Source organism: Dipodomys merriami, unplaced genomic scaffold (genome assembly GCF_024711535.1).
Source record: "Dipodomys merriami isolate MVZ:Mamm:240054 unplaced genomic scaffold, mDipMer1.0.p SCAF_379, whole genome shotgun sequence".
NCBI classification, from domain to species: domain Eukaryota; kingdom Metazoa; phylum Chordata; class Mammalia; order Rodentia; family Heteromyidae; genus Dipodomys; species Dipodomys merriami.
Genome location: NW_027205370.1, coordinates 525,001 through 551,905, shown reverse-complemented (window position 1 = coordinate 551,905; position 26,905 = coordinate 525,001). Strand labels below are relative to the sequence as shown.

The following is a 26,905-nucleotide window of genomic DNA, read 5'->3' as shown; positions in this document are numbered from 1 at the left end:
TCCATGAGACTCTTATCTCCAATAAACCACCAAAAAACAGAAAGTGGAGCTGTGACTCAAGTGGCAGAGCAGTTTCCTTAAGCTGAAGAGCTGAGGGACAGCATCCAGACCCAGAGTTCAAACCCCACAACCAAAAAAAAAAGTCTCACACAGACTTTCCTGCCCAGGCTGGCTTCAAACCACAATCCTCAGATCTCAGCTTCCTGAGTAGCTGGAGTTACAGGCATGAGTACTAGCACCCAGCCTTTAATTTTTTTTTTTTTCCTGTCAATTTCCATGGCTTCTTTGGGTTCTTGGAATCCATGTGCCTCAAGAGGTTTAGCTGGGCTGTAAACAACTTTTACTTTGCAGTCTCTAATTCTGCGAATCTCATTCTCTTTGGAGAAACCGAAAAGCAAAAATGAAACAAAACAAACCAGAACAAAACAAAACAAAACAAAAAAAAAAAAAACGAAACAGAAAGGCTCTGGGAGGAGCGCCCTCTAGTGGGGCCAGATAGGAATCAACCGGCGCCAGCTTCCTGAGCTGCCCTGGCAGGATTGGGTAGGGTTTAGTGACCAGGCAGTGACTTTCCTATTCTTTCTCTTGGCCAAGCTGAATGGACTGGGAAAGGAATAGGGTTTGGAACTGATTACTAATACTTCCCAGTTTTGTTTTTTGTGAGGGGGAAGACTGTCTTAGTGCCAAGGTAAATGCCAGTCAGGTATAAAAATATACATCTTAGGATTTATTTATTTTTCTTAAAAAAAAAATCCTTGGCAAATCTTACAATCTCATTTGATATATCTGGGAACTGAACTGAGGCACAAAGTGAATGTGGAACAGCTGGTTAATGTTAGACCCGGCCTGAGATGTGTGGTCTCCTCGTTCCAGTGCAGACCAAGAGGTCACTTAGAAGAAAAGGTGATCCAGAAAAAAAAAGACAGAAAGAAAACAAGAGTAGCTGAGGGCCAAGAAGGACCAAAAGAAGATCACATCGGATCCTCTCTGCCTCCCCACACATTCCTTATTGGGAGAAAGCTGGGTTTCACTGAATGACACCTTGAAGACAGAGAGGAAGCATCCAGGAAAAGTGCATTGCTGTGCAAAAATAAGAGCCACTCTCGCTTGGGTTGATCATAGCAACAGGGCTTCTGGGTAGGAGCCACATCTCCTCAGTACCTTAGGGCTTTTGTTTTGTAGAGCCTCCTTTTTTCTTTCCTTCACCTGTAGGTTGGAGCTGTGCGTCTAATACAACCCTCAACACCTTCCCTCCCCCCTCGCCCCCCATTGATTGTTCTGGTGAATCCTGAGGGCTCTGTGATTCGGAGAGGAATTTCTCTCCATGTCTGGAGTTACAGGGCACAATCGGAATCTTTGGGGTGTTCCTCCTTACAGCATGCCTCAGAGGGAGTCTCTGACAGGGGAATGTCCTGGGGTTCAGGACTGTCAGTCACCGCCCTGTAGCGGGGAGTCAGGAGTTCTCCTTCCTCGGGACTCCACTCCAGCACAGGGTCCTCCGCACTCTGGTTGAAGAAAGCCTTCAGCCTCTGGGGCTGCATCTTATGGGCCACCGCCAGGATCAGGCCCAGCAGCATACACAGCAGTCCTGAGGATGAGGGCCACAGGTGTTTAGCTCTAGGAATACCTTCCCAAGGAGATCTCATAGGAACATCAACTTTAAGAGAGACCTGGGCCCACTCTCAGGGTAATGAGGGCTCAGAGAAGGGACTGGCTGGCTTCCAGTCATATGACTGAGGAGGGTCTAGTGTTCTGCATTTCCAGATTCTCAGCCCATTCGTCTTTTAGTTGTATCCCAGTTGCAGAGGGAGAGACAGCAGTGGAGTAAAGAAGAGGGAGAAGGATGAAGAGGAAGAAGGAGAGAAGAAGGAAAGGGAGGAGGAGGAGAGAGAGTTTGCCTCTAAAAACAGGAAGAAGAGGAGAAAAGAGGTAAATAGGGGCACAAAGGGTTAGACGGGGGCGGGGGGGGATAGGAGGTGAATAAAACTGTAGGACAAACTGATTTAGGGCTACGTGAGAGGAGACATGGAGCTGGAATTCTTTTGTTTGTTTTTTGTCGGTCATGGGGTTTGAACTCTGGGCCTGGGCACTGTCCCTCAGCTCTTCAGCTCAAGGCGAGCACTCTACCACTTGAGCCACAGCGCCACTTCCGGTTTCCTGGTGGTTCACTGGAGATCAGAGTCTCATGGACTTTCTTGCCCGGGCTGGCTTTGAACCTATGATCCTCAGATCTCAGCCTCCTGAGTAGCTAGGATGACAGGCGTGAGTGTCCAGGGAGGATCTAGGTAAAAAGGGACAGAGCGAGAAGATACAGGGAAGCAAGCATATAAGGAAGAAGAAGAAATGGCATCAGGAGGAGAAATCCAGGAGTTGAGGGCTCTGGCTTTGAAGAGGGCAGAAGTTATCTCAGCCTCTAGAAGCAGATCCTCAACCTCCCAACCTAACGGTGCCTTCTCAGCCCTGAGTCCCACAGTGCCTGTTGTTAGGAGTGGGTCTCACCTGTGGCCAAGGTGGTCCAGAAGGCAGGACCGTGGTGAACTCGCAGCACAGCGGTGCCCAGGCGGAGGGGGCAGGGTGGGGTGAGTGACGTGGTGGTGGAGAAGAAGAGCAAGGCCAATAGCTGGAAGATGCCAGTAGCCAGCAGCATGTGGCCACCATAGACCAGCACAGGCATGGACAACATCACATTGGTCAGCAGCCAGCAGAGGAATGATACCCTGAAGAGCCAGGACTCAGTGAGAACAGGCCTGGACACCTGTATCTGCTGGTAAGACTAAAGGGACCCATGTGGAGACTCAGGGACTTAAGGAGGAGGAGATTCCTGCCTGTGGGCTTCCCAACCAGCCACGCTTGGCGACCCATAGACCAGCCCATCCCATTCAGAATGCTCACACACACAAGGAGAGATGGAAGAAATGGGCTTCCTGCGTCTAGTCTGGGAGGACTTATCCCTCTCCTTCCATGGCTCACCACAGCATGACTGAGGCATAGTGTCCAGCCAGGCGGTACTGGTTGTGCAGGCCACATGGGCTTCGAGGGGTGAACTTCTCGGCCAGGTAGAGCACAGGATCTGGTAGGCCTTTCTCCAGTGCCTTGGCATAGGCCTCGGTGTAGGCGCCCCCTAGAGGCCAGTTGAATTCCTCGTTGTAATCGATGGTCTCATTGAGCTGCTGCACCGGAGTTCCTGGGGAATATAACAGTTCATCTCCACTGGGCAGAAATCCAGGGGTTCATCTCTCAACAGAGAGATGACAGCTTTGGTTCTACCCTTCCCACCATCCCTCCAACACACACACACACACACACACACGTAAGTACCCTCCCTTACCTGTAAGTGTAATGTTGACTCCTCTGAGCCCGACCTGCAGCCCCACGCGAGCGCTGATCCTCTCCGGACTGAAGGCTTTGTATGTTGTGTTGGCGCTTACCTGGCCCACAGACCACTCAGAGCTGAAATTCACAGCTGGGGAAGGTGGGGGGGGCGGGGCGTGGAGGAGTTGGGTATTTGGGAACTCATGGAGGTGGAGGTTAGCCAATAAGGAGAGAGCTACAAGGGCTTCGTGTCTGTATGGGCCATCATCATTGCAGACCCATAAACTAGCCCAGGGTTTGGCGCCTAGGAAGTCAAACCACCATTGTTGGGAAAGAATACTTGAGTTAGAAAATCCAAGATCTAAGCCAAGTACCAGTGGCTCCTGCGTCTCCCTAGCTACTCAGGAGGCTATGATCTGAGGATCAAGGTTCAAAGCCAGCCTGGGCAGGAAGTCGGTGAGACTCTTATCTCCAATAAATCACTCAGAAAACCAGAAGTGGTGCTGTGGCTCAAGTGGTAGAGTGCTCGCCTTGAGCTGAAGAGCTGAGGAACAGCGCCCAGGCCCAGAGTTCAAGCCCCACGACCACCACCACCAAAATCGAAGATCTACAACTCTGTATACATTGCCCCAACTCAGGAACATTCACTGAGGTGCAGGGGAACAGGGGGCGGGGCTAGAAGAGTATCCTAGCCTATATCCTAATGGACAAATGCAGATAGTTTCAACATAGACTCTATCTCTTCTTCCTGCCTAATCACCAAAGCCAAGCCAGCCGCCAGCCCTCCCTCATTTTTTCCACTCCTGTCCCCATCCCCGGAAGTCTTCTGGCCACTGTCATTATGATCCAAATATTGAGGAGAGACAACCACAGAAGGGTTCCCTGCCACCTTCTCTGGGCAAGTGAATGAGTGCAGGGACAAGAGGGATGTAGCTGGATCACCAGCAGAAATGGAAAACCCCTTCTGGAAAAACCAAGAGAGGCAAGCAGGCTGCCGAGCGAGCTACAGGAGACAGGGACGCCTGCCCACGTCGTCATCATCCGGGCTTGGCACTCACCCAGGATCACAGCACCGACGAATAAGCTGGTCACCACCCGGAACAGCCAGAACAGCCTCTGAGTCACAGGGAAGGCAGGCTCAGGAAGCGGAGCCTTCTTCCCTTCCCCACCCTGCCTCTGCCCACATTTGGGGAGAGGTAGGGATTCCATTGAGATCAGACCACACCAGCGTGGACAAGAATTCTCTACAGGGGGTCTGGGAAGGTGGCTCAGCAGTAGAGTTCTGGCTTCGCATGCATGAGGCCACCACATAAGCAGGAAAAACCAGAAGTGGCACTGTGGCTCAAGTGGCTGAGTGCAAGAGCCAGGGACAACGCCCAGGCCTAGAGTTCAAGCCCCACGACTGACCAAAAAAAGAATTCGCTATTGGATTTCTGAATGGGGGTGGAGGGAAGGGGAGACACAACTCCCTGCTAAGGGTGGTGGTGATGTTTTTCTCAGCACTGGAGTCTTTTCCTTGAATCTGGTTGTGGACAGAGTCTGTATCTCATATTCTGAGGTTGAGGTGTCTCTGGGTCTTGGGTCTCCAGGGCTGGATTTGTTTCTTACCGTCTTGCCCCGGATGCCAGGCAGGATGATGATAAAGATGACCAAGGCAGTCAGGAAGATGGTGATGATGACAGCCAAGGTGGTGTCCACTGGGAAGATGGGCTTGGGGCCAGCATAGAAAGGGAATGTGTGTCCCAGAGCAGCCATTTTGCTGGAGGTGATTCTGTAACAACAGACATTTATAGAGTGCCTTCTATGGACCAGGCACATTGTGTGTGTGTGTGTGTGTGTGTGTGTGTGTGTGTGTGTGTGTGTGTGTGTGTGTGTGTGTGTGTGTGTGTGTGTGTGTGTGTGTGTGTGTGTGTGTGTGTGGTCTACCACTTGAGCCTCAGCTCCACTTCTGGCTTTTTGCTGGTTGATGAGACACCAGTCTCTCAGGTTTGTCTGCCTGGTTGGCTTCAAACCATGATTCTCAGAGATCTCAGCCTATTGAGTAGCTAGAGTTACAGGTGTGAGCACTTGGTCTCTAGACATTATTTTTTTTGGTGGTGGAGCTGCAATGGAGAATAAACTAGACCGGTTCCTCATCTCTGGAGCTCACCTTTTTGGGCCTTACCCTTCAGTCTTCCTAGCTCCATCGTTTTTGCTTTTGTTTTTGCTTTGTTCTGATTAAAGTTTTGGCAGCTCAGCTCTGCTATCCTGTGCTCTCTTCCTAACCCCTAGTTTCCTCAGTCAGTGCCAACATTACCGCTGAAGCTTCTCCTTTCTTCTCAGATTACTTAAGAGATACAATTCTCTAGCACAAGCAGATAGATCACAGAACAAACAAACAAAAAAAGAGCTGTAGTAACTGTTGAGTTAAAGCCTTAGGGTAAAAGAGAGAGCCTATAACAAGATTAGCTTTCTTCCTTTGTTCCCAAAGCAACAGAAGCCAAACAGCTCTGCTAAGTATACAGTCCCACTGCACATTAGAGGACTGACTCCCAGACCTGGCCCCGCCCACAGCAGTCAGACCAAGCTTTCTCAAGCATTCTGACTCCAGTTGTGATGAATTCAGAACAACTGAACTCTAGTTCACCTGAATAAGCTCTGAAGGAGCCCCTGCCCCCCCCCCCCCACGATGTAGTGCTGGGCCAGATGTCTTCCTGAGGCTCACATCAGTCACATTGACCCTTCTCTCACACTTGAATTCCAAGCTCATGTTGCAGCTCATTAACTGGTTTTCTCTGCCAGACTACTGAGCTTGGAACTTATTTGTCCCGTTACAGACAGAATACTGGGGAAATGGAACCTGGACACACAAGGCCTACTATTATTTTACATACAAGAAAGAAAGAGAAAGGAAGGAAGGAAGGAAGGAAGGAAGGAAGGAAGGGAGGGAGGGAGGGAGGGAGGGAGGGAGGGAGGGAGGGGAGGAGAGGGGGAGAGGAAAGAGAGGAGGGAAGGAAGGAAGGGAGGGAAGGAGAGAAGGAAGGAAGGAAGGAAGGAAGGAAGGAAGGAAGGAAGGAAGGGAGGAAGGGAGGGAGGGAGGGAGGGAGGAAAGAAGGGAGGGAGAAAGGAAGGAAGGAAGGGAGGAAGGGAGGGAAGGAGGGAAGGAGGAAGGGAGGGGGAGGAGGAGAGGGGGAGAGGAAAGAGAGGAGGGAAGAAAGGAAGGAAGAGAGGGAAGGAGAGAAGGAAGGAAGGAAGGGAGGAAGAAAGGGAGGGAGGGAAGAAAGAGTGAAAGAGAAAGAGAGACAGAGAGAGAGAATTACTACTTAAACCATGACAGCCATTACTGGCAAGACACACCTAATTTCAGAAATGTTAAAATGTGTGGGGTGCCAGTGGCTCACGCCTGTAATCCTAGCTACTCAGGAGGCTGAGATCTGAGGATCATGGTTCGAAGCCAGCCAGAGAAGGAAAGTCCATGAGACTCTTATCTCCAATAAAACCACCAGAAAACCAAAAGTGGTGCTGGAGCTCATGTGGTAGAGTGCTAGCCTTGAGCTGAAGAACTGAGGGACAGCGCCCAGGCCCAGAGTTCAAGCCCCATGACCGACAAAAAAAGAAATGTTAAAATGTGAGGTTGAGGGTGGGGGGGGGAGGGGGGAAGGGGGGAGAGGGAGGGGGGAAGGGGGAGTGGGGAGGACTTTAGCACCAATGGTCCAAGCTCTGTTCACTCTGCAGTGTCATCTCAGCAAATCTCTTGCTGGGGTGCCATAATGTAATCATGCAGCTCATTTCTTGGCAATATTTGAATTTGAACTCAGAGCCTTGAGCTTGCTAGGTAAGCACTCTAGCACTTGAGTCATGCACACACAGTTCTAAGTGATATGAAATGTAAGCTGTGGAATCCAGAAGCTCCATAGGGTTTGAATTTCACCTCTGCTTCTCCCAATTTCCGTGACCTCTACAGAGACCTAGCTTTAGTGAGAACTGGGAAAAGTCATGTCTGCTTCATAGGATGAATTGAGTTTGAATATGGAAAATGTGAAGAATATTACAAATAAGCTGTCAGTTGGGAAGAAGAGGCTTTTTAGTTATACCATTTAAAAAAATAAATTTTGGGTCATGGGATTTGAAGTCTGGGCCTGGGCGCTGTCCCTGAGCTCTTCAGATCTACCACTTGACCCACAGCGCCACTTCTGGTTTTCTGGTGGTTAACTGAAGATAAGAGTCTCATGGACTTTCCTGCCTGGGCTGGCTTTGAACCATGATCCTCAGATCTCAGCCTCCTCAGTAGCTAGGATTACAGGCGTGAGCCATCAGTGCCTGCCTACTCCATCTTTATCTCCTCTTCTAGCAGGTCTTGGATAGACTCCTGAGATAGTTCTGGTCTGGGTGCAGTTCTTCCCTCATTAACATGGTAGCACGGGACAGGTAAAGCTCTCCCTCATTTTCAACTAGATATGATCATTTTCAGGTCCTTTTAGTGAGTTTGCTTATTTTTCTGTCAGTTGTGGGGCTTGAACTCAGGGCCTGGGCACTGAAAGTTCTCCAATGAATATCTGGATATCAAACTCAAAGGACTCATTACTTCATGGATGTTTGCCCTTGACTGTTCCTTCAGTGCCTCTGATTTTTCTAAAAGGCAAATAGGACCACTTCACTTCTTTACTTTAGGTAAAACCTAGTCTCACTGTCACACATAGGGCGCTCTGTGATCTGGTATCCTTCCCCATTGGTCCATCTCTACCCTGGGCCTGGTCTAGTCTATAGCAACTCTTCTCTACATGTATCTGACATGTTCCAAGCCTTCCTGCCTTTGTACGCTAGCCTTTTCTTTACCTGAAATCCTCTACCCCTTTTGGCAAATACCTTTTCACTCTTCAAGTCTGAGCTTGCTCCACCTCCTCTCTCAAGTTTCCTCTGAGATGACTGGGCCAGCCCAAATGTTCCCTACTCCCGAACATTCTAATTGCATTTGAGTATATCTCCATGATCACAATTACACAGTCCTCTAATTGTTTTCACATTGTCTCCTTATTAGATTCTAATCTTCTCGCAGGCAAGGACTTAATCTTCCCATCTTTATATTGCCTACTTGTAATGTACATACTAATCAAGTTCCGGATCAAATGACCAAATACAAATGAGCTCTTCCCACGTGTTGCTTCTGATTCCTCACACAAGGGGGAGCTATGCTCCACCACTGGCCATACTACATACAACACAATAATCAAGTGTCCCCGATAGAAGACAAGAAGGGATTTCAAAATATTTTCAGAAAGCCTCTTCCAATATATTGGAGCATCCAAAACTAGCAAAGACCCAAGCATGAATATCTGTGTTTAAGTGAATATGAAACATACATTTCAACCCTAGCTGAGGATGTGTAACTAAGGATTTATTAACTAAATTATTTTGTATAATATGTGATGAGTGACATTTATTTTAGGGCTGAATTTTTTTATTGAATTTATGATGCCTAGATTTAAGCCATTTTTTAAAGTAAAAGGCTGTAGGAGGAAGGGTCATAAAATGTAGAATATCTTGGTTAATAAGCTGGGAAGATAAAGCAAAGTTGTTCATAAGTAGACACATATTATGTGCTAGAATTTCAAAAGCAAATATTTTTTAATACAAGCAAATAACAAATAATGCAATGTATTTTGCTTCAGATCATATAGTAGTACTATTCCTGCATTTTATTTTATTTTATTTTATTGTCAGTCATGGGGCCTGAACTCTGGGCCTGGGCACTGTCCCTCAGCTCTTCAGCTCAAGACTAGTGTTCTACTACTTGAACCACAGTGCCACTTCCAGTTTTCTGATGGCTTATTGGAGATAAGTTTCATGGACTTTCCTGCCCAGGCTGGCTTTGAACTTCAATCCTCAGATCTCAGCCTCCTGAGTAACTAGGATTACAGGCATGAGCCATGGCTCCTGCATTTAGTTTAATGAGAGGTTATAAATTTTTTACAAGAATAGCTCATCTCTATTAACATGCTTCAAAGAAACACTAACAAAAGTCTTTCTGTCTTAAGTGCAGAAGGATAATGTTATTTCCAATTTTCCAAAATATTGCTTTAAAGTGACTAAAGCAAAAGAGGCAGTTGGCAAGCCTACAGTGGTAGTGCATGCCTATAATCCCAGCATTTGAGAGGTTGAGATAGGAGGATTGCAAGGTGGAGAGTGATTTCCAAAACAACAGCACAAAGCGTTTGATGAATAAGATTTGCCTTTCTTAAATCTCTTCTGGGTCAAATTTATAATTTGCTCTTCCTTAATCTACATTTAATCTCATTTAACTTTAACTTTCAGGAGCCTGAGCTCCATTTACTTTTCATTACTAAACTAACATGAAGAAGTAGGACTCGGAAAAAAAGGTCTCCGGAAATCCTGCTGTCTTTTGGGTTAGCCAGGTGTAGTGGCTCAAGCCTGTAGCCCTAGCGAAACTGCAGTCACGGTGCAAGGCCAGGCCTGAACTGAGACACTGTCTTCACCAATGGCAGATGTGGTACCATGCATGTATCTCTTATCCCCAGTGACATGGGAAAGCATAGGTATGAGGATCATAGCCCTCTACCCACGGGGGATAAAGTGAGCCACAGTGTGGAAAAGAACCAATGTCAGAAAAAGAGTCTGGAGGTGTGGCTCAAATGATAGAGCTTCTTATTCAGTCCTCAGTACTATCTTTCTCCCTGTTGACATGTAAAGTCTGACAATGGAGTTGGTTCTAATATGATTCCCCCCCAAAAAAAAAACAACAAAAAACTCATGTCAAGATTAACTTGAGCTGGGCCCCAATGGCTCATTCCTGTAATCCTAGCCACTCAGGAGGCTGAGAAATGAGAATCTCAATTCAAAGCCAACAGGGACAGGAAAGTCCGTGAGACTCTTATCTCCAATTAACCACCAGAAATCTAGAAGTGCACTGTGGCTCAAAGTGCTAGCCTTGAGTAAAAGAGCTCAGGGACAGCACCTCGCCCTACTTGTCCCCTAGCTCGCCACTGTGGCTGGTATACATATACAGTGTATACTGACCTGAATAAGCAGGCAGCAAATACAAAGAAGATGTGGTCTTGGGGAAAATTCAGCCTGGTAAAGTGTCAGTCTTCATCACTCAAATCACATGCCTTTGTGAAGTGCTCTGTACCTTTACTAATCCCCTACAAAGTACCAGAAGGTGACACCCCTAAAACTGTCAAAGGCTCTGACTGGATAATGCATGGCTACTGGAATTTCATGCTTTATTTCTCTGGCTTGGGTAGATGTCAAAATTTATGACTCTGGCTAGCTGTCAGGAACTCCTGTCTTTGTCTTTCCTCTGGAGGAAGTAGAGTGTGTGTGTGTGTGTGTGTGTTGTTGTTGTTGTTGTTGTTACATTAAAGGAGGTCTTAGGTGGAGAAACAGAACAAGATCTAAAGAGTGAGTTGGGACAGGGCTCCCCAGTGAGGGATGATGCGGTAAGCAGTCAGGGGAGGGGTGATTATGCAAGTGAACCTATCCAGTTAAAAGACAGTAAGGATTCAGTATCTGTTAAGCAAGTGTCTTTTATAGCCTAAGGAACTTTCCCTTGCCTTCATTTCTTATCAAACTTGATCTTAATTTGGTCCAGCAAAACTCAAGCAACGATACCCCTAAAAATGAACTATGTCCTTTGTGGGCAGGGACAGGAGAGGAAAACTGAGGGAAAGCGAAATAAGGGGTGACATTGTTCAAAACAGGAAATGTTCTCATTGCCTGACTTATGAAGTGCTTAACCCTTCTGTACAGCACCTTAATAATAATAATAATAAAATTGCATTAAAGAAAAATGTGCCCCTAGAGGCCAGTATAAGAGCAGGAACACTTCAAGGCCTCTGAACCCACTCTGCAAAGGGTAACCCCCAGTAGTCACATTTTATCCCACCCCCAACCCCAAAATCCAGACCACTGTTACCTACCTTTTCCTCTTCCGAATCGCTGTGTGGCAGCCGGCGGCTGTGCTGTTCTCTGGCTGTGCAACCTCACAAGCGGGCTTTGAGGCTGGGGGAGTCAGGAAGGGGACCCGGTCCAGATGTCCTGTCAACAAAAAGCACGCACTTTTCTCCCGGTTTTTTGTTTCTTTTGGGGGGGTGGTGGAGGCGGGAATGGGACTCCCTTCCAACCTCTACTCCTCTCTTCATTCAGGGCCAGGTTAGGACTGGACAAACCGGGTCTGGGGTGCTCCCCCGCCCTGTCATCCCTAACCTTCTCAGACTGCGCCCGAAGGGAAGGATGGGTGTCCCAGGACAGGTTACCCTGTGTCTGCCCCCTCCCACAGCCACCCCTACCCCTCCCAACCCCCTCCTCCCCCCCCATTCCCCATCCACGCGCAAAGCACTCGGGTGTCTCCGATGCAAACCCAGCAATACAGTTCCTCCCCCGCTCCACCCCCCCACGCCTCGGAGTCCTGTCTGGAGAAAGTTCTCAGGATGCCTAGCTTTGGCATCAGGACTGCTCCGTGGGCAGAGGTCGGATGGTCCCCTTCCGTTTCCGAGACCTGACCAGGATGGAGAGGGTTTGGGGACAGCCTCTCTGCCTTCTCCCCACACCCCACTGCACCCTCTTTTGTCTTTTCTCCCACCCTCTCCTCTACCCCAACCAACTTAATAGAAGCGGGCCAGCCGCGCTCGTGGCCACCCTCGCTGAGCCCCGCAGGGACACCCCGCATCTCAGCCAGGCGAGCCTAACACGCGGTCTCACCTCTGCGTGCGTGCCGGTGGCTTCCGAGCACCTTGGTGGGTCCCGGCGCCAGCGCTCCCGCCTCTACCCGGCCCCGCCCGCCCCGCCCCTCGAGCATAGCCCCGCCCCTCGAGCATAGCCCCGCCCCGCCTTGGAGCTGGGCCCTCTCCACCCCCAGCCCTGCCCGCCCCGCCCCTCGGAGCCCCGCCCCCCAGGAGCTCCGCCCAGCCTCGGCGCTGGGCCCTCTTCACCTCCAGCCCTGCCCGCCCCGTCTCCAGAGCCCCGCCCCCTCAGAGCCCCGCCCCGCCCCGTCTCGGCGCTGGGCCCTCTTCACCTCCAGCCCCACCCGCCCCGCCCCTCAGAGCCCCGCCCAGCTTCGCCCCGCCCCGTCTCGGCGCTGGGCCCTCTTCACCCCAAGCCCCACCCCGCCCCGCCCCCTTAGAGCCCCGCCCCGCCCCGCCTCGGCGCTGGGCCCTCTTCACCCCAAGCCCCACCCCGCCCCGCCCCCTTAGAGCCCCGCCCCCTTAGAGCCCCGCCCCGCCCTGCCTCGGCGCTGGGCCCTCTTCACCCCAAGCCCCACCCGCCCCGCCTCCTCAGAACCCCGCCCCTCCGAGCCCCGCTCCTCGCGGAGCCCCGCCCCGCCCCACCTCGGTGCTGGGCCCTCTTTACCCCAAGCCCCACCCGCCCCGGCTCACAGCTCTGGAGGCAGCGGAGCCGCGAGCGAGCGAGCCAGGAGAGTGAGCAAGGAGAGAGCGCGAGCGAGTTGGGGGGCCCCAGTTGAACCCCAGACCAGAGCCCATCGCAGTCCCAGGCTGGGGTGGGGGGGACCACGCTGCCAAGGTCAGATCCTGGGGGGGGCTTTTCCTGGCGGGTGGATGTGGGTGCTTGAGGAGGAACGCGCTCCCGTGGGTTCCGAGGGCCGCGGGGAGCCACCCGCCCCCCCAAAAGCTGTGCCCTTTTTTATTGTTTTGAGGGAAGGGGAATTCTTCCCAGCCACCTCGTCCACACCTGCTACCTTGTCATGAGGCTGAAAGGGGGTCCAGGTTAGAGCCTGGGCTCTTCCTCATCAAAGTTTGGGGAGAGTTGGGGGGTCTTCGGGATCCGGGAATGTCGGATGACCCAGTTTGCTTGGGCTGAGGATCTCCTGACATAAGTACAATCTGACCGAGGCAAGGAATTTGGGTCCATCCTTTTACCCTTTGGCCCTCTTTTGGAACCAGGTTAGAGTCTCTAGACTCTTAACTCATCTTTCCCCCTGTCTCAAGAGCCACCCGGGGCCCTATTCTGTAACTTTAGGCTGGAAAGAACAACAAAAGAACAATAACAAAGTGGTCTTGTGGAACCAGAACCAAGCAGGCCTGTGCTTGTTCCCAGGTACCACTGCTTGCTGGTTTTTTATTACCTTGTGCCTGGGCCTGCTGCCTTCATTTCAAGGCTGTGTGGAAGGGACGGCACCCATGTGGCAGTGTAAATCCTCCAGAGATATTTGCCCACAAGGAGTGGTTGTGAAGCATGCTTGTACCCCTTTTCCCCCCTCCCCCCCAGCCTGGCCTGAAAGCCATGACAGCATGCCCTCAGGTGGGGCAAGTGGTACATTGGGGGTTTGGGGCCCAGGATCCTGAAGACCTGTTGAGAGGGGGAGGGGAAGGGGAGGACAGTGCGGATGAGGGAGGAGCACAGTGGCCACTTCAGCATTTCCAGCCTTCCAGCTTCAAATAGCCAGAGCCCAGCTCTCTTTACACATTTCCCAAGGCAGCATCTGGAGGACTCGGTGGGATGATGTCATACTGTGTTTGGGATTGTGGCGAGGCCTAACGATTCAGTAGTTGGTTGGTTGGTTTTCCGTTTGTTTCATAGAGTATTAAGGCGTGAGAATGAGGTCACTTCCTGGAACTCTGAGGCTTGGCTAAAGCAACTCCATTTCTTACCCCATCGCCAGGTTGCCTGTAGAAGGACTTCACTGGCTTTAGATCTGCTTTGTGCCACTCAGAAGTGCCAGCCTGGGTCTTCCTCTGCTTCTGTTTCCTTCTGGTCTCAGTGTGGTGTGTTGGCCTATATGGGTGGGGAGAGCTGGAAGCCTATACTTAATCCTGAGTAGCAAGCCCTGCACCCCTCCTGAGTTTACCCAGAGGAGCCATATCACACTTGCACCACACCTATCACTTTTCTTGCTCTAAGTTCAACCTCATTCTCACATCTGGTTTCTGGAGATCGTGCTGGGAAGTAAACAGGCATATTTACTACCAAGGCTGGAAAGAGGGGAAAAAAGGATCCAACCAGATAAGTGACTAGTCTAATACCCTGTTGTAGGAGGGGGAGCCACACTGAGATCATAGCCCAGCCTCCTGCCCTCTGTGGGCAGCTGGGCCACAGCATGGGTTTTCTAACTAATCAGAAGCTAAGATCTGTGAAGGCCAAGGTTATGATTATGTTAATTTTTCCTTAATCTCATGCCTATGTTAGTTTCTGTTTGTAGCAGGCCCATTGAGGATTTGTAGAATGAATAAAAGAATCTCAGGAGGGGCTGGGAAGGTGGCTCAGTGGTAGAGTGCTTGCCTTGCATGCATGAAGCCCTGGGTTCCATTCCTCAGCACCACATCAGCAGAAAAAGCCGGAAGTGGCGCTGTGGCTCAAGTGGTAGAGCACTCACCTTGAGCTGAAGAGCTGAGGGACAGCACCCAGCTCAGAGTTCAGGCCCCATGACCACCACCACCACCACCAAAAGAATCTCAGGAAAGAGTGGGTCTCTTGCTTTGTGCTACCTACTCTGGCCTGGGCTCAGCCCTCCCCCTCCCCCCTCCGGCTTTGATTCTTAACATCTGCTGAGATGGATGATTCTGAATTGCTAGGGCTCATTTGCTTTGTTTGTTTTCTAGGATCTCCACTTTGGAGTAGTCTAACATCTGAGCTCCTATTATCATTGTCATCATGGGCTTCCACCTGGCTCTGGCATGGGCATTACTGGTTGGACCATGGACCCCCCTGGGTGAGTAGACATTGGAGGAGGAAAACAGCTAGGAACAGAGGGACCAGAATCTTCTTGGTTCCTCCAGGGACAGCAGCTGTGTCATATTCATCTCTATATCTTTAGTCCCTGGCTGACCCAATCTCTGGGAGATACCCATTTCTAGCTGTTGAATAAATAAGTGGATATTGGAATGATAATTATTTCCAAGGGCTGGGAAGTTGGCTCAGTGGTAGAGCGCTTGCCTCTCATGCATGAAGCCCTGGGTTCAATTCCTCAGCACCACATAAGCAAAAAAAAAAAAATCATGCAATCCAAATACATTTAGTAATTCACTTGGTATTTGATCCCTTCTAGTTTTTTGGGGGGGCAATTTCTCTTTTTCTTCTTTTTTTTCATAAAACAAGTACTTCTGATTTGATACAGGAAAAGATTAATTAGAGAGTAGAGACAGAAATGGAATTTTGGGGTCAGATTGTACCCAAAGCTGAAGAAGAGTCACCAATTAAAAAAAATAATATGATGGAAACTAAAAATAGGATTAACCACAAGAATTCAGCTTTGGACAGCCTCTGTTTTTCTTTTTTTCTTCTATTCTATTTTTTCCTTCCTTCCTTTCTTCCCTCTCTCCTTCCCTTCCTCTCTCCCTCCCTCCTTCCTTCCTTCCTTTCTTCGTGCTGGTACTGGGGTTGAACTCAGGCCCTCTCCCTTAGCTTGTTCACTCAACGCTGGTGCTCTACCATTTGAACCACACCTCCACTTCCAGTTTTTTGCTAGTTAGTTGGAGATAAAAGTCTCACAGACTTTTCTGCCCAGGTTAGGTTCGAACCATGATCCTCAAATCTCAGCCTCTTGAGTATCCTGGATTACATGTATGAGCCACTGGTGCCCAGCTCTGACAATCTCTTATTAAAAAATCTAAGGCTCTTCCCTTAGAAGGGAAGTGGGTTTAAGATGCCAAAAGTTAGGCTACAAAGAGCAAATCTCTGATCATTAGGGATGGATGATGTAAAACAAGAGAAAAGGAAAACCCATAGAATGATCTGTCCTGGTTTGAAGATGGTGGCTCGGCCTCTCCAGTTCTCCTTTGTCAGAGCTGCTCAACTTTGAGTTCTTTCCCATCCTCTCTTTTCCTTGGCTTTGGTGTTTCCCTTTATCCTCAGCTCTTGCCCCAAATCCTTATAGATATTCTCTCTCTGTATTCTCCTTCTAAAGCCCCTTCCATGTTCTGCTACCCGTTCATCTTACTTTAAAGATCACATGTATATTCTGTCCCAGTCCCTGCCCAGATCTTATACAGATCCTCAGCCATGTTCTTTGCTTAAACTTCAGTGCCTGAGTCATTTTTCCCTCCCTAGCCCCTAGCTCGTCATCCAATATACTGGCCAGAATGACTTCCATTCCTTACCTGATTCTGGACCCTCCTTCCTGCCCCTCCCTTCCTCAGTTCTTCCCTTCTGGAAGGGATGCAATAGCATCAAAGGCAGGAATTCTAAGGGGGACAAGATGTTCCAAAGGGGGAAGGAGCAAAGTCATTCACATGGCCAGTACAGTCCCTGTTCCCACCCAAGAAACTGGGAAAAAGACCAGAGGAGCAGCACCACACCTCTGCCCTGGGCTCTGCTCAACCACAGAGGGCCAGGCCCCTCTTCCCATTGCCCCTGCCCATTGATGGGTCACAGAATGACTTGTCCTTCCCAAGTATGGGGTGTGGTTGGCCCTTCCTCTGTGTGATGTCTGAGAACTAGGAAAGATTTCTGTCCTACTGGGTCCCCCAGGGATCTGACAGGTGTGGGGAGCACAGATTCCTGCAACTTCTTCTCCATCCATGGCCACTCCTCTTCCTTGAGGCCATTTGTCTCCAGGCATTGTATCCTGCTAGAAATACCCTTTAGAAGGCGCTGGTGGCTCATGCCTGTTATCCTAGCTACTCAGGAGGCAGAGAGCTGAGGATCATAGGTTCAAAGCCAGCCCAGGCAAGAAAGTCCATGAGACTGATCTCCAATTAAGCACCAGAAAACCAGAAGTGGCGCTGTGCCTCAAGTGGTAGAGCGCTCGCCTTGAGCTGAAGAGCTGAGGGACAGCGCCCAGGCCCAGAGTTCAAGCCCCACAACTGACACACACAAAAAGAAGTAATGGTATCTGTTAAAAGTAATGTTGTCCCACTGGATGGCTTAGAGTGGACTTGAGTTTGGACATTATTTTATCCTGTTTTCTCCCTCTGTACCCTATCTCCCAACCCCCTACCTCCCCTGCCCCATCTGAGCTGGGGGTCCCGCTACTGCTACTCGAAGTGCTAGACTCACAGAGCTCCGTAGCCTGTCTGGCCTCTCACCCTGACTTGTCCAGCTGCCCCTTGTCCCTATTTTCACACAGGAGCTCAGAACCCCATTTCATGGGAGGTGCAGAGATTTGACGGGTGGTACAACAACCTCATGGAACACAGATGGGGCAGCAAAGGTAGGTGACAGCCAAGAGTGGATAGAGTCCGGGGCTGGGGGTGGCACCTACTAATGCAAGCCAAGGCTGGCAAACAATCACAAAGGCCATCCAGGTCTAAGTAAAACCATTTTCAGCTCCCAGGTACGGAAAGCAGCTTGGGAGAGAAGAGGCCAAAAAACGCTCCCTGATCCTTCATGCTTGTTCTTAACTCTCCTATTCTAGGCTCTAGACTTCAGCGCCTGGTCCCAGCCAACTATGCCGATGGTGTGTACCAGCCTTTGGGAGAACCCTACCTGCCTAATCCCCGGGACCTTAGCAACACTGCCACGAAGGGCCCTGCAGGGCAGGCTTCTCTGCGGAACCGTACAGTGCTGGGAGTCTTCTTCGGTGAGGACGCCTTCTGGGGAGAGGGAGAATAATGGGGTCGGTCAGCATCTATGTGTGGACTATTTTTCCTTCTGCCCTGTGTTCCCAGTTGCTTCTGGGACAGGCTCAGGGCTCTGGACTGTTGGCAGGGAAGGCCAAAGGGAGGTCACGGGGAGAGCCCTAGGGTGCTCAGGGTTGGTGGCAAGTCCAGCCACAAAGCCAGGCGTCTCCTTCGCCATCTATGTGGGCTCCTTTGGCGTTGGCTGGCAGTGGGGCAGGCCAGGGAGGCTCCCAAGTGCGTGTTGGCACGGGTCGTGGCGGCCTGTCTGCCCAGCCCCAGCACCTCCCAGTTACCAAGGAGAATGCCAAACTGACGACGACAACATCTGAGATCAGGTGTTGGGCACGGGCAGGGCGAGAAGGCCAGGAGAAGAACGGGGAGGGAACGCAAGAGGTCAAGGCTTGGACTTGCCCATCGTGGAAGGAAGATGACTCTGGAAGCTTCTCAGGGGAGGGAGGAGAGCTAAGAGCCTGGGGGGGGGGGTGGAGAGGAGGAGGTTGGGCGGGGCGGAGAGCCCGCCTTCCTCTGGCCCAGCGCCCCCCGCACCCCCTCCCCGGCCTCGTGGGCAGGCTACCACGTGCTGTCCGACCTGGTGAGCGTGGAGACCCCCGGCTGCCCCGCCGAGTTCCTCAACATCCGCATCCCGCCCGGAGACCCCGTGTTTGACCCCCAGCGCCGCGGGGACGTGGTGCTGCCCTTCCAGAGGAGCCGCTGGGACCCCGAGACCGGACAGAGCCCCAGTAACCCCCGGGACCTGGTGAGGACGCGCACACCAGAAGCTGGGCATGCCTTAGCACTTGGGGGTTCCCCCCTGCCCTCCCCCGCAGCCTAGCCCTGGGGTCCAGTCCTGCCCTGACCTTCCCTCGCCCCCCCCCCCACCAGACCAACCAGGTGAGCGGCTGGCTGGACGGCAGCGCCATCTACGGCTCCTCGCACTCGTGGAGCGACGCCCTGAGGAGCTTCTCCGGGGGACAGCTGGCGTCGGGGCCCGACCCCAACTTCCCGCGGGACCCCCAGGCCGCGCTGCTCATGTGGTCGGCGCCCGACCCCGCCACGGGCCAGGGCGGGCCCCGCGGGCTGTACGGTGAGCGCCCGGCCGGCCGGCGCGGGGGTGCAGGCCGCAGGCGTCGGGGCGCGCAGAGGGCGGGGGGGGCGCGCGGGGGGATCCCCAGACCCCCGGGTCCCCTGGGCCAGCCCGGCTCAGCCCCTGGCGCCCACTTGCTCGCAGCCTTCGGGGCCCCGCGGGGCAACAGGGAGCCCTTCCTGCAGGCGCTGGGCCTGCTGTGGTTCCGCTACCACAACGCGTGCGCGCGCAGGCTGGCGCGGGAGCGGCCGCGCTGGGGCGACGAGGAGCTGTTCCAGCACGCGCGCAAGAGGGTCATCGCCACCTTCCAGGTGAGCCCCCCTCCCATCCACCAGGTGAGCCCCCCCACCCATCCACCAGGTGAGCCCCCCTCCCATCCACCAGGTGAGCCCCCCTCCCATCCACCAGGTGAGCCCGCCCACCCCATCCACCAGGTGAGCCCCCCCACCCCATCCACCAGGTGAGCCCCCCCCACCCCATCCACCAGGTGCACCTGCCACCCCTCCCCTGTGCCCACCCCATCCACCTGCGGGACCCCGACACTCGGGACTCCCCGCAGAGCTCCTCCAACCAGGGGACCACCCGCACCCAGGAACGCCCCTTCCAGGAGGCCCCTGTGCCCAGAGACCTCATGTCCAGGCAAAGCCCCCCTGGATGACAAGTAGGGGCCAGAACGCGGCTTCTGGGGGAGATGTCGCTTGGGAAGCTAGTTGGCCTGCGCACGTCTCTCCCGAAGGGGGAGACGGGGGCTCATCTGGATCCTGCGGAAGTCTGTCCCACGGCTGCCCCTGCCCCCTCATCTCTGCACCTCAGCCTCCCTTAGGCTCAGATTTCCTCCTGGTCCAGCTCAACACGTGTGTCCCCCCTCTGCCCTGTCCCCTCAGAACATTGCTCTGTATGAGTGGCTGCCCAGCTTCCTGCAGAAAACGCCCCCGCCGTATGCAGGTGAGGGGATGGGGAAGAGCGGGAGACAGTTGGCTGGAGGTTGTTGTCAATAGAGATATTTGGGGGTGGGGGTGGCTGTAGGATGGAGTAGTTGCACGACTCTCTCCCTTTCTTCCGTCAGGATACCGTCCATTTGTGGACCCCAGCATCTCCCCCGAGTTCGTGGCTGCGTCAGAGCAGTTCCTCTCCACCATGGTGCCCCCTGCTGTGTACATGAGGTGAGGGAGGGGCTGGTCCTTTTCAGTCTCTGGATGGTGTTGATAAAAATCTGCCCTCAGGAACCCTTAGGACACAGTTATCAGGGGGCTGGGAAGGTGGCTCAGTGGTAGAGCCCTTGCCTTGCATGCCTGAGGCCCTGGGTTCGATTCCTCAGCACCACATAAGCAAAAAGAAAAAAGCCAGAAGTGGCACTGTGGCTCAAGTGGTAGAGCGCTAGCCTTGAGCTGAAGAGCTGAGGGACAGCACCCAGGCCCAGAGTTCAGGCCCCATGATCAGACCCCCCCCAAAAAAAAGGACACAGTTATCAGTTGGAATCTTGCTTGTTCCTCCAAGGAAAGTAAGTGTTAAAGAAGGTAGATGTTGGTGATAACATTTTTGGGGGAAGGAGGCTGGTGAGCAAGCTGGACAGGTGCTCTTCCATTTAAGCCGTGCCTTCAGCCCTTGTAGGGAACTTTTATGCCCTTTCTCCTGCAGCTGCTGTAGTACACACACACACACACACACACACACACACACACACACACACACACACACACACACACACACACACACACACAAGGCAGAGCAACTGAGGCCCAGAGGAAGCCCACCAGTAGGAGCCTCAGGTCCCAGCACTAAACTTGGGACATTTTTAACTAGAAGCACCAAATGAGGGGCTGGCAAGCCTTTGGAAGAAGTTTGAAAAATAAGCACAATGGGAGAGTAAGAGAAGAGGTGACATTATCCAAAAAGGAATATTCTTATTACTTCACTTACAGCACTGTAACCCCTCTGTATGTCACAATAAAAATGAAAATATTTTAAATGTGTGCAAAACATGAGGAAAAACAATTGCCTCCAAAAGACTGCAAAGGGAACATTGAAATAAAAATACACAAGCTTGAATAAATGTATATGAAAGAAAGGCAAGTCAATTTACTGTACTTTGGGTTTGGGTTTTTTGGTTTGTTTTCACAATTGCATTACAGTTTTTACAGGTCAAATTTTCAAGACAATGTCTAGGTATACCTGATGATAGAATCTCATTATAAAGTCCAGGCTGACCTTGAACTCACAATTCCTCTTCCTCAGCCTCCCAACTCAGTGGGATTACAGTTGTGCCACAGACTAGTTTTATATCCCTTAAAAATATTTACACACATATAATATTATATATAGTATGAATACAGTAAGCCTTGCATATCAGCAAATTCCCCTCTATACATTCATCTGACCTCAGATTAAAATTTTTTATTTTTATTTATTTATTTTTTTGTCAGTCATAGGGCCTGAACTCTGGGCCTGGGCGCTGTCCCTTAGCTCTTCAGCTCAAGGCTAGCACTCTACCACTGAGCCACAGTGCCACTTCTGGCTTTTTCTGCTTATGTGGTGCTTAGGAATTGAACCCAGGGCCTCATGCATGCCAGGCAAGCACTCTACCACTGAGCCACCTTCCCAGCCCTAAAAATATTTTTAATGCATCTGCACAGATGCAGTTAATGACCTGCATTAATCCCTTATTAATCCCTCATACAGCCTAACAACTATTTGCTTAGCATTTACCTTGTATTAAGTAATGTAAGAATCGAGAGATGATTTAAAGTATACACATAGATGTCTGTAGATTATGACATTTTATGCAAAGGACTTGAACAAAAATGAATTTGATATTTGCAGGGGTCTGAGAATCATTCCCCAGTAGATACTAAGAGACTGTTGTATATGTATGCATGCATATGTGTGTTTATACAGGGACCTTCTTCCTAGAAGGAGAGACAGGCAGAGTGCTCTATGGGCTATATTTGACCAAAAAGAGTCAGCTTGTCTAGCCAGGTAGCATGACTGCATACCATCTAAGGCAGACCATAACCCAGGGCCCCTGGCCATAGTCTCAGAGACCACAGCTGATGCCTGACATTAGGACCTTATGGCCGTGGTCACCACTCCCCTGCTCCTTGCATTTTAGGAATGCCAGCTGTCATTTCCAGAGGATTGTCAATCGGAACTCTAGTTTCTCCAGAGCTCTCCGGGTCTGCAACAGCTACTGGAGTCGAGAGGTCAGTGTTGGGGATGCATACGTGGGTAGCTGTATGTGTGTGTGTGGTGTGTGTGAGATGTGTATTGTGCATGCCTTGTGTGTTTGTGTCTGAGAGCATGTGGGAGGGGTGTAATAGAACTGATGGGCTGGGCTTAAGTGAAGGGGGGCTTTCCCGGGGTGTCTACTCATAAACCTAGCCTCTCACCTCAGGGCTGTGTGAGAGACCATGGGGGCTGTACTGGAGTGGTTCTATAGCTTTGGGTTCTTTGAGGCATTGGGGCACCCGAGTCATCCCAGCCCTACCCCCAAAGAAGCTTCCTATGACAGTGTGAGAAAGTGTGTGTGTGTGTGTGTGTGTGTGTGTGTGTGTGTGTGTGTGTGTGTTTTGGGTGGAGAGGAGAGGCGGTTCTAAGAGATTATGGGGGGGAAAGTCTGTCCATCCAAAACAAGCCAGTGTGTGAAGAGCCTTGGCCACTAATTTAAAGCAAAATCAAGCATTTCTGTGAGTGCTTACAAAGGAGACAGTTGAGGGCTAGGAAGATGGCTCAGTGGTAGAGCTCTTGCCTTGCATGCCTGAGACGCTGGGTTCGATTCCTCAGCACCACATAAGCAAAAAGGAAAAAGCCGGAAATGGCGCTGTGGTTCAAGTTGAGCTGCAGAGCTGAGGGACAGTGCCCAGGCCCAGAGTTCAGGCCCCATGACCGACCAAAAAAAAAAAAAAAAACACAAAAAAAACAAAGGAGACAGTTGAGAGCCAAGGAGAAGAGGGTGGCAGGCATGCAGCAGAGGAGGCCGAGAACACAGCATCCTTCCAATCAGTTACGTGTTGGGATTTTTGTTGTATTTTGGTGCTGGGATCAAACCGAAGCTGTGGTCATCCTTGGCAATGGCTCTATCCCTGAGCCACACCCCTGCCTCAAGTATTTTTATTTATTTATTTTTTTTATTTATTTACTAAGGGGAAGACAGTGAGTTCAGAGAAGTCCTAACATTTGCCCAAGATGATACAGCTGATGCATGCCAACGCAAGACCTAGATATTGTAGTGCCCTTGCCAACCATATTGTCAAGTCTCCCAAGATAAATAGGACGTGTTAAGGTTGTTTGTGCTCTTAGAAGCCTGGGCATTGACTGGGAACATCGCTCAACATGAATGGGGAATTCACCTGCAGGGATCAAGCACCAGCACTGAGCTGGCTCAAGGATTTGGAGGATGTATGTAGTGGAGAAAGGCTGGCTGCCCAACTCTGGCCTCGTTAACCACACCCTTCTCCTTCCTCCCACTCACCAAAGCACCCAAGCCTACAAAGGGCTGAGGATGTGGATTCCCTGCTGCTGGGCATGGCTTCCCAGATTGCAGAGAGAGAGGACCATGTGATGGTAGAAGATGTGCGAGGTGAGCCTCAGGCTGTCTCTGTGGATCTCCGGCCTCTGGGAGGAGATCCCTGGAGAGCCAGGGAGGCCACCCTGGGTTGAGGACCTGCAGCTCTTTCTTTGTTGAGAGAGCTTCTAACCCACTCGCTGGGGCTGCCTCTGGAGTTAGTTAGAGCAACTTGAACTAGAGGCTACATCGGGGGCCCTCAGCTGACTCTGACCCTCTGATCTTTGTTCCAGATTTCTGGCCTGGACCACTGAAGTTTTCCAGGACAGATCACTTTGCCAGCTGTCTGCAGCGAGGCCGGGATCTGGGCCTACCCTCTTACATGAAGGCCAGGGAAGCCATGGGCCTGCCTCCCATTACTCAATGGCAGGACATCAACTCTGCACTTGCAAAGAGCCATGGCAATGTAAGGAGGGGCCGGGGTGGGAGGGGCTAAGCACACACCATCCCCAGACATGGAAGTTAGGCCACGAGACACAGGTACCAGAGACCAGCACCTGGTGGGCAGAGCAGGGCTCATTCTTCCCCATCTCACACACTAGGATGGAGATTACCAGAACAATCAGATTTGGCTTTTAGCTCTGAAGGTTCAGCTCCAGCAAACATTTTTTTTTTTTTGAGCATCTATTGCATGCCAGGCACTTAGTAGATGTTATCTCCTTTATTCTTCCCAACGGTCTCTGAGTGAATGTAACAGGTCTTTGACTTAGGAACAAGCTATTCTTTTATGTACTAATATCCCAGCCACCTTTGGGAAGTCAGCTGGTCTACTCTGACTTTCTCACCTGACCAAGCGGTGTGGCCTGCTATCCCAGCAGATCAGCTTTGGCTGCCTTAACAACTTGGCACTGTGTTTCTACCATTGCATGCCTTGTTTATTACATTCTGCTTTTACTGTGTGATAGAGTTGTTGGAAAGTGGAAAATTGCAAGGCCCATAAAGAAGTGATGTCTGGGGAATGGGGCTCACACAATTTATATAAAAATCCAGATAAAGATAAGAATCTCAGGCATCTCAATAGGATCAAATATTTGCCTTCAACGGGCCTTGTTTACACTGTGGAGTATAGAACTAAAGATCAGGTTGAAAATACTGGCTCTAGGCATAGCGGCACACACCTGTGGTCCTAGCATTCAGGAGGCTGAATTAAGAAAATGGAGAGAAGCTGGGCGCTAGTGGCTCACATCTGTAATCCTAGCTACTCAGGAGGCTGAGATCTGAGGATCATGGTTCAAAGCCAGCCCAGGCAGAAAAGTCCTTGAGACTCTTATCTCCAATTAAGCCAGACAACTGGAAGTGTCACTGTGGCACAAAGTGGTAGAGCACTAGCCTTGAGTAAAAACGTTCAGGGACTGTGCCCAGGTCCTGAGTTCAATTAAGAGAAAAAGAAAAAAGGCTGGGAATGTGGCTTAATGGTAGAGTCCTTGCCTTGCATGCATGAAACCTTGGGTTTGATTCCTTAGTACTACATACACAGAAAAAGCTGCAGGTGACACTATGGCTCAAGTGGTAGAGTGTTAGCCTTGAGCAAAAGAAGCTCAGGGACAGTGCCCAGGCCCTGAGTTCAAGCCCCAGGACTGGCAAAGGGGGGTGGGGGGGAGAAAGATGTAGAGCTTGAAACCAGTTAGGACTACATGATAAGACCTTGTTTCAAAGTGATAGAGATAGGAAAGGGGGGAGGAAGGGAGAGAGAAACAGTGGTGATATGTTATTGAGGACTGTCTCTAAAAAGCAAGGCATAGTCAAAGATTTGATGGTCTAAAAAGCATTTCTTAAGTTCTGAAGAATAGAAACCACTAGGTTTCACTGAAGTGGTAAAGCACTTAGCAGACTCGAGGCCCTGAATTCAATTCCCACTACATTTTTAAAAAATGTGTGGGAGATGCTCTGATGTTGTCGGATCTATTCCAACTTCGTCACACAGGCCGTTGGATCTGGGAGAAAGGTTCCTGGAAATGAGTTAACTTGGTAAAACACCCAGAGCAGTGCCTGGGGCATATAAGAAGCCTTTTCCAGGCATCAGTAATTGTGGCTGCCACTTTGTTATCCCTGGAGCTAATTCCTAGGAGTCTCGTCTTTGCTCCAGTCTGCGTGCTGACTCCTTTCACTCATTCCTGTCTCTACTTGGTTGCAGGTGCTGCAGGCCACGGCTGCTCTGTATAACCAAGACCTGTCTCGGCTGGAGCTGCTCCCAGGTGGGTTTCTGGAGAGCCATGGAGACCCTGGACCCCTGTTCAGCGCCATTGTCCTTGACCAGTTTGTGCGGCTACGGGATGGTGACCGCTATTGGTTTGAGAATACCAGGAATGGGTAAGAGCTACCTGGACCTCACCTCAGTCTGGGGGAGGACCATAGACCCCTCTGCCTGGCCCCGGATAGCTCCCTAGGGACTTCAATTCCCATCTTCCTCCCTGTCCTCCTCCCCAGTCTTTTGAGTTCTTTCTTCTTGGGCTCCCTGGGCCTAAAGGTCCGCACCTCTCTTCTCTACTTGTGCCTTTCCTAGGCTGTTTTCTGAGGATGAGATCGCAGAGATCAGAAACACTTCCCTGAGGGATGTTCTGGTGGCTGTCACCAATGTAGAACCCACTGCTCTGCAGCCCAATGTCTTTTTTTGGCTGGCAGGTAAGTGGCAGCTGGAGGGCCGAAGGGTGTGTGTATGTCTAGAACCTTTTTGTCCCTCTTCACCTGTGAGCATGGCATAGATGTGACTGGTCAGCCAGATTGTGAGCTATGGCTCTGGCTGCCCTTGGGAACTTTGGTTCTGAGGACCAAGGCTGCTACCTACATGGGCGTAGTTTCCCTACTGTACACCCCTAGGAGGCGCTGTGCATGAATGAGTTAGGGCAGAATTGGCTCTTTCAGAGACAGGTGAAGAGCCTTACATTCATCTGGGATGGGGTTGGGGCATTAGGAGGGCCAAATACAATGATGAGGGAAATGTGTGTGTGTGTGTGTGTGTGTGTGTGTGTGTGTGTGTGTGTGTGTGTGTGTGTGTGTGTGTGTGTGTGTGTGTGTGTGTGTGTGTGTGTGTGTGTGTGTGTGTGTGTGTGTGTGTGTGTGTGTGTGTGTGTGTGTGTGTGTGTGAGAGAGAGAGAGAGAGAGAAGAGAAGAGAGAGAGAGAGAGATACAACTTCAGTGATCCTGTTCCAGAGCCTCTACCCAGCCTTTACTCATGACTCTTGACTTCTTCTGCCTCCCCAGGAGACCCCTGTCCACAGCCAAAACAGCTCAGCACTGAGGGCCTGCCAACCTGTGTCCCCCTCATCATTCGTGACTATTTTGAGGGCAGTGGATTTGGCTTTGGGCTCACTATTGGGACCTTATGCTGCTTCCCACTAGGTAAAAGTGAAGGGTGGGCAGGGTGGGGCTAGGTGACAGCTAGGGGCTGGGGTGGAGTGGTTCCATCTATGACAACAAACTGTACACATGGTTGTCCTT

The 26,905-nt window shown here is 51.1% G+C and overlaps 2 protein-coding genes across 4 annotated transcripts in view; one reads left to right on the top strand and one right to left on the bottom strand.

Annotated features, from left to right (window-relative positions):
• Positions 1 to 713: 713 nt before the first annotated feature.
• Positions 714 to 12,068, bottom strand: LOC138804909 (dual oxidase maturation factor 1-like). The gene is made up of 8 exons (XM_069989432.1): positions 12,010 to 12,068; positions 11,229 to 11,346; positions 4,921 to 5,083; positions 4,371 to 4,428; positions 3,329 to 3,463; positions 2,971 to 3,184; positions 2,500 to 2,717; positions 714 to 1,588 (listed from the first exon to the last, which is right to left on the bottom strand). The coding sequence occupies exons 3-8, from the start codon at positions 5,065 to 5,067 to the stop codon at positions 1,335 to 1,337; spliced, it is 1,026 nt and encodes a 341-aa protein (XP_069845533.1). The 5' UTR covers positions 5,068 to 5,083; positions 11,229 to 11,346; positions 12,010 to 12,068; the 3' UTR covers positions 714 to 1,334.
• A 696-nt stretch (positions 12,069 to 12,764) lies between these two features.
• The window catches only part of Duox1 (dual oxidase 1), a 36,962-nt gene continuing 22,821 nt past the window's right edge, over positions 12,765 to 26,905 (top strand). For 2 of the 3 annotated variants that reach the window (XM_069989407.1, XM_069989405.1), the window contains exons 1-15: positions 12,765 to 12,828; positions 14,865 to 14,974; positions 17,330 to 17,413; positions 17,618 to 17,782; positions 18,392 to 18,579; positions 18,705 to 18,906; positions 19,051 to 19,217; positions 19,791 to 19,851; positions 19,973 to 20,069; positions 22,016 to 22,106; positions 23,380 to 23,482; positions 23,701 to 23,873; positions 25,602 to 25,777; positions 25,971 to 26,089; positions 26,669 to 26,806. In XM_069989407.1, the coding sequence (XP_069845508.1) occupies positions 14,917 to 14,974; positions 17,330 to 17,413; positions 17,618 to 17,782; positions 18,392 to 18,579; positions 18,705 to 18,906; positions 19,051 to 19,217; positions 19,791 to 19,851; positions 19,973 to 20,069; positions 22,016 to 22,106; positions 23,380 to 23,482; positions 23,701 to 23,873; positions 25,602 to 25,777; positions 25,971 to 26,089; positions 26,669 to 26,806 (1,822 nt within the window). In that variant the 5' untranslated portion in view covers positions 12,765 to 12,828; positions 14,865 to 14,916. Of the gene's footprint in view, positions 12,829 to 13,287; positions 13,363 to 14,864; positions 14,975 to 17,329; positions 17,414 to 17,617; positions 17,783 to 18,391; positions 18,580 to 18,704; positions 18,907 to 19,050; positions 19,218 to 19,790; positions 19,852 to 19,972; positions 20,070 to 22,015; positions 22,107 to 23,379; positions 23,483 to 23,700; positions 23,874 to 25,601; positions 25,778 to 25,970; positions 26,090 to 26,668; positions 26,807 to 26,905 lie in introns of those variants that run through there. The other variant, XM_069989406.1, reaches the window with a different exon arrangement.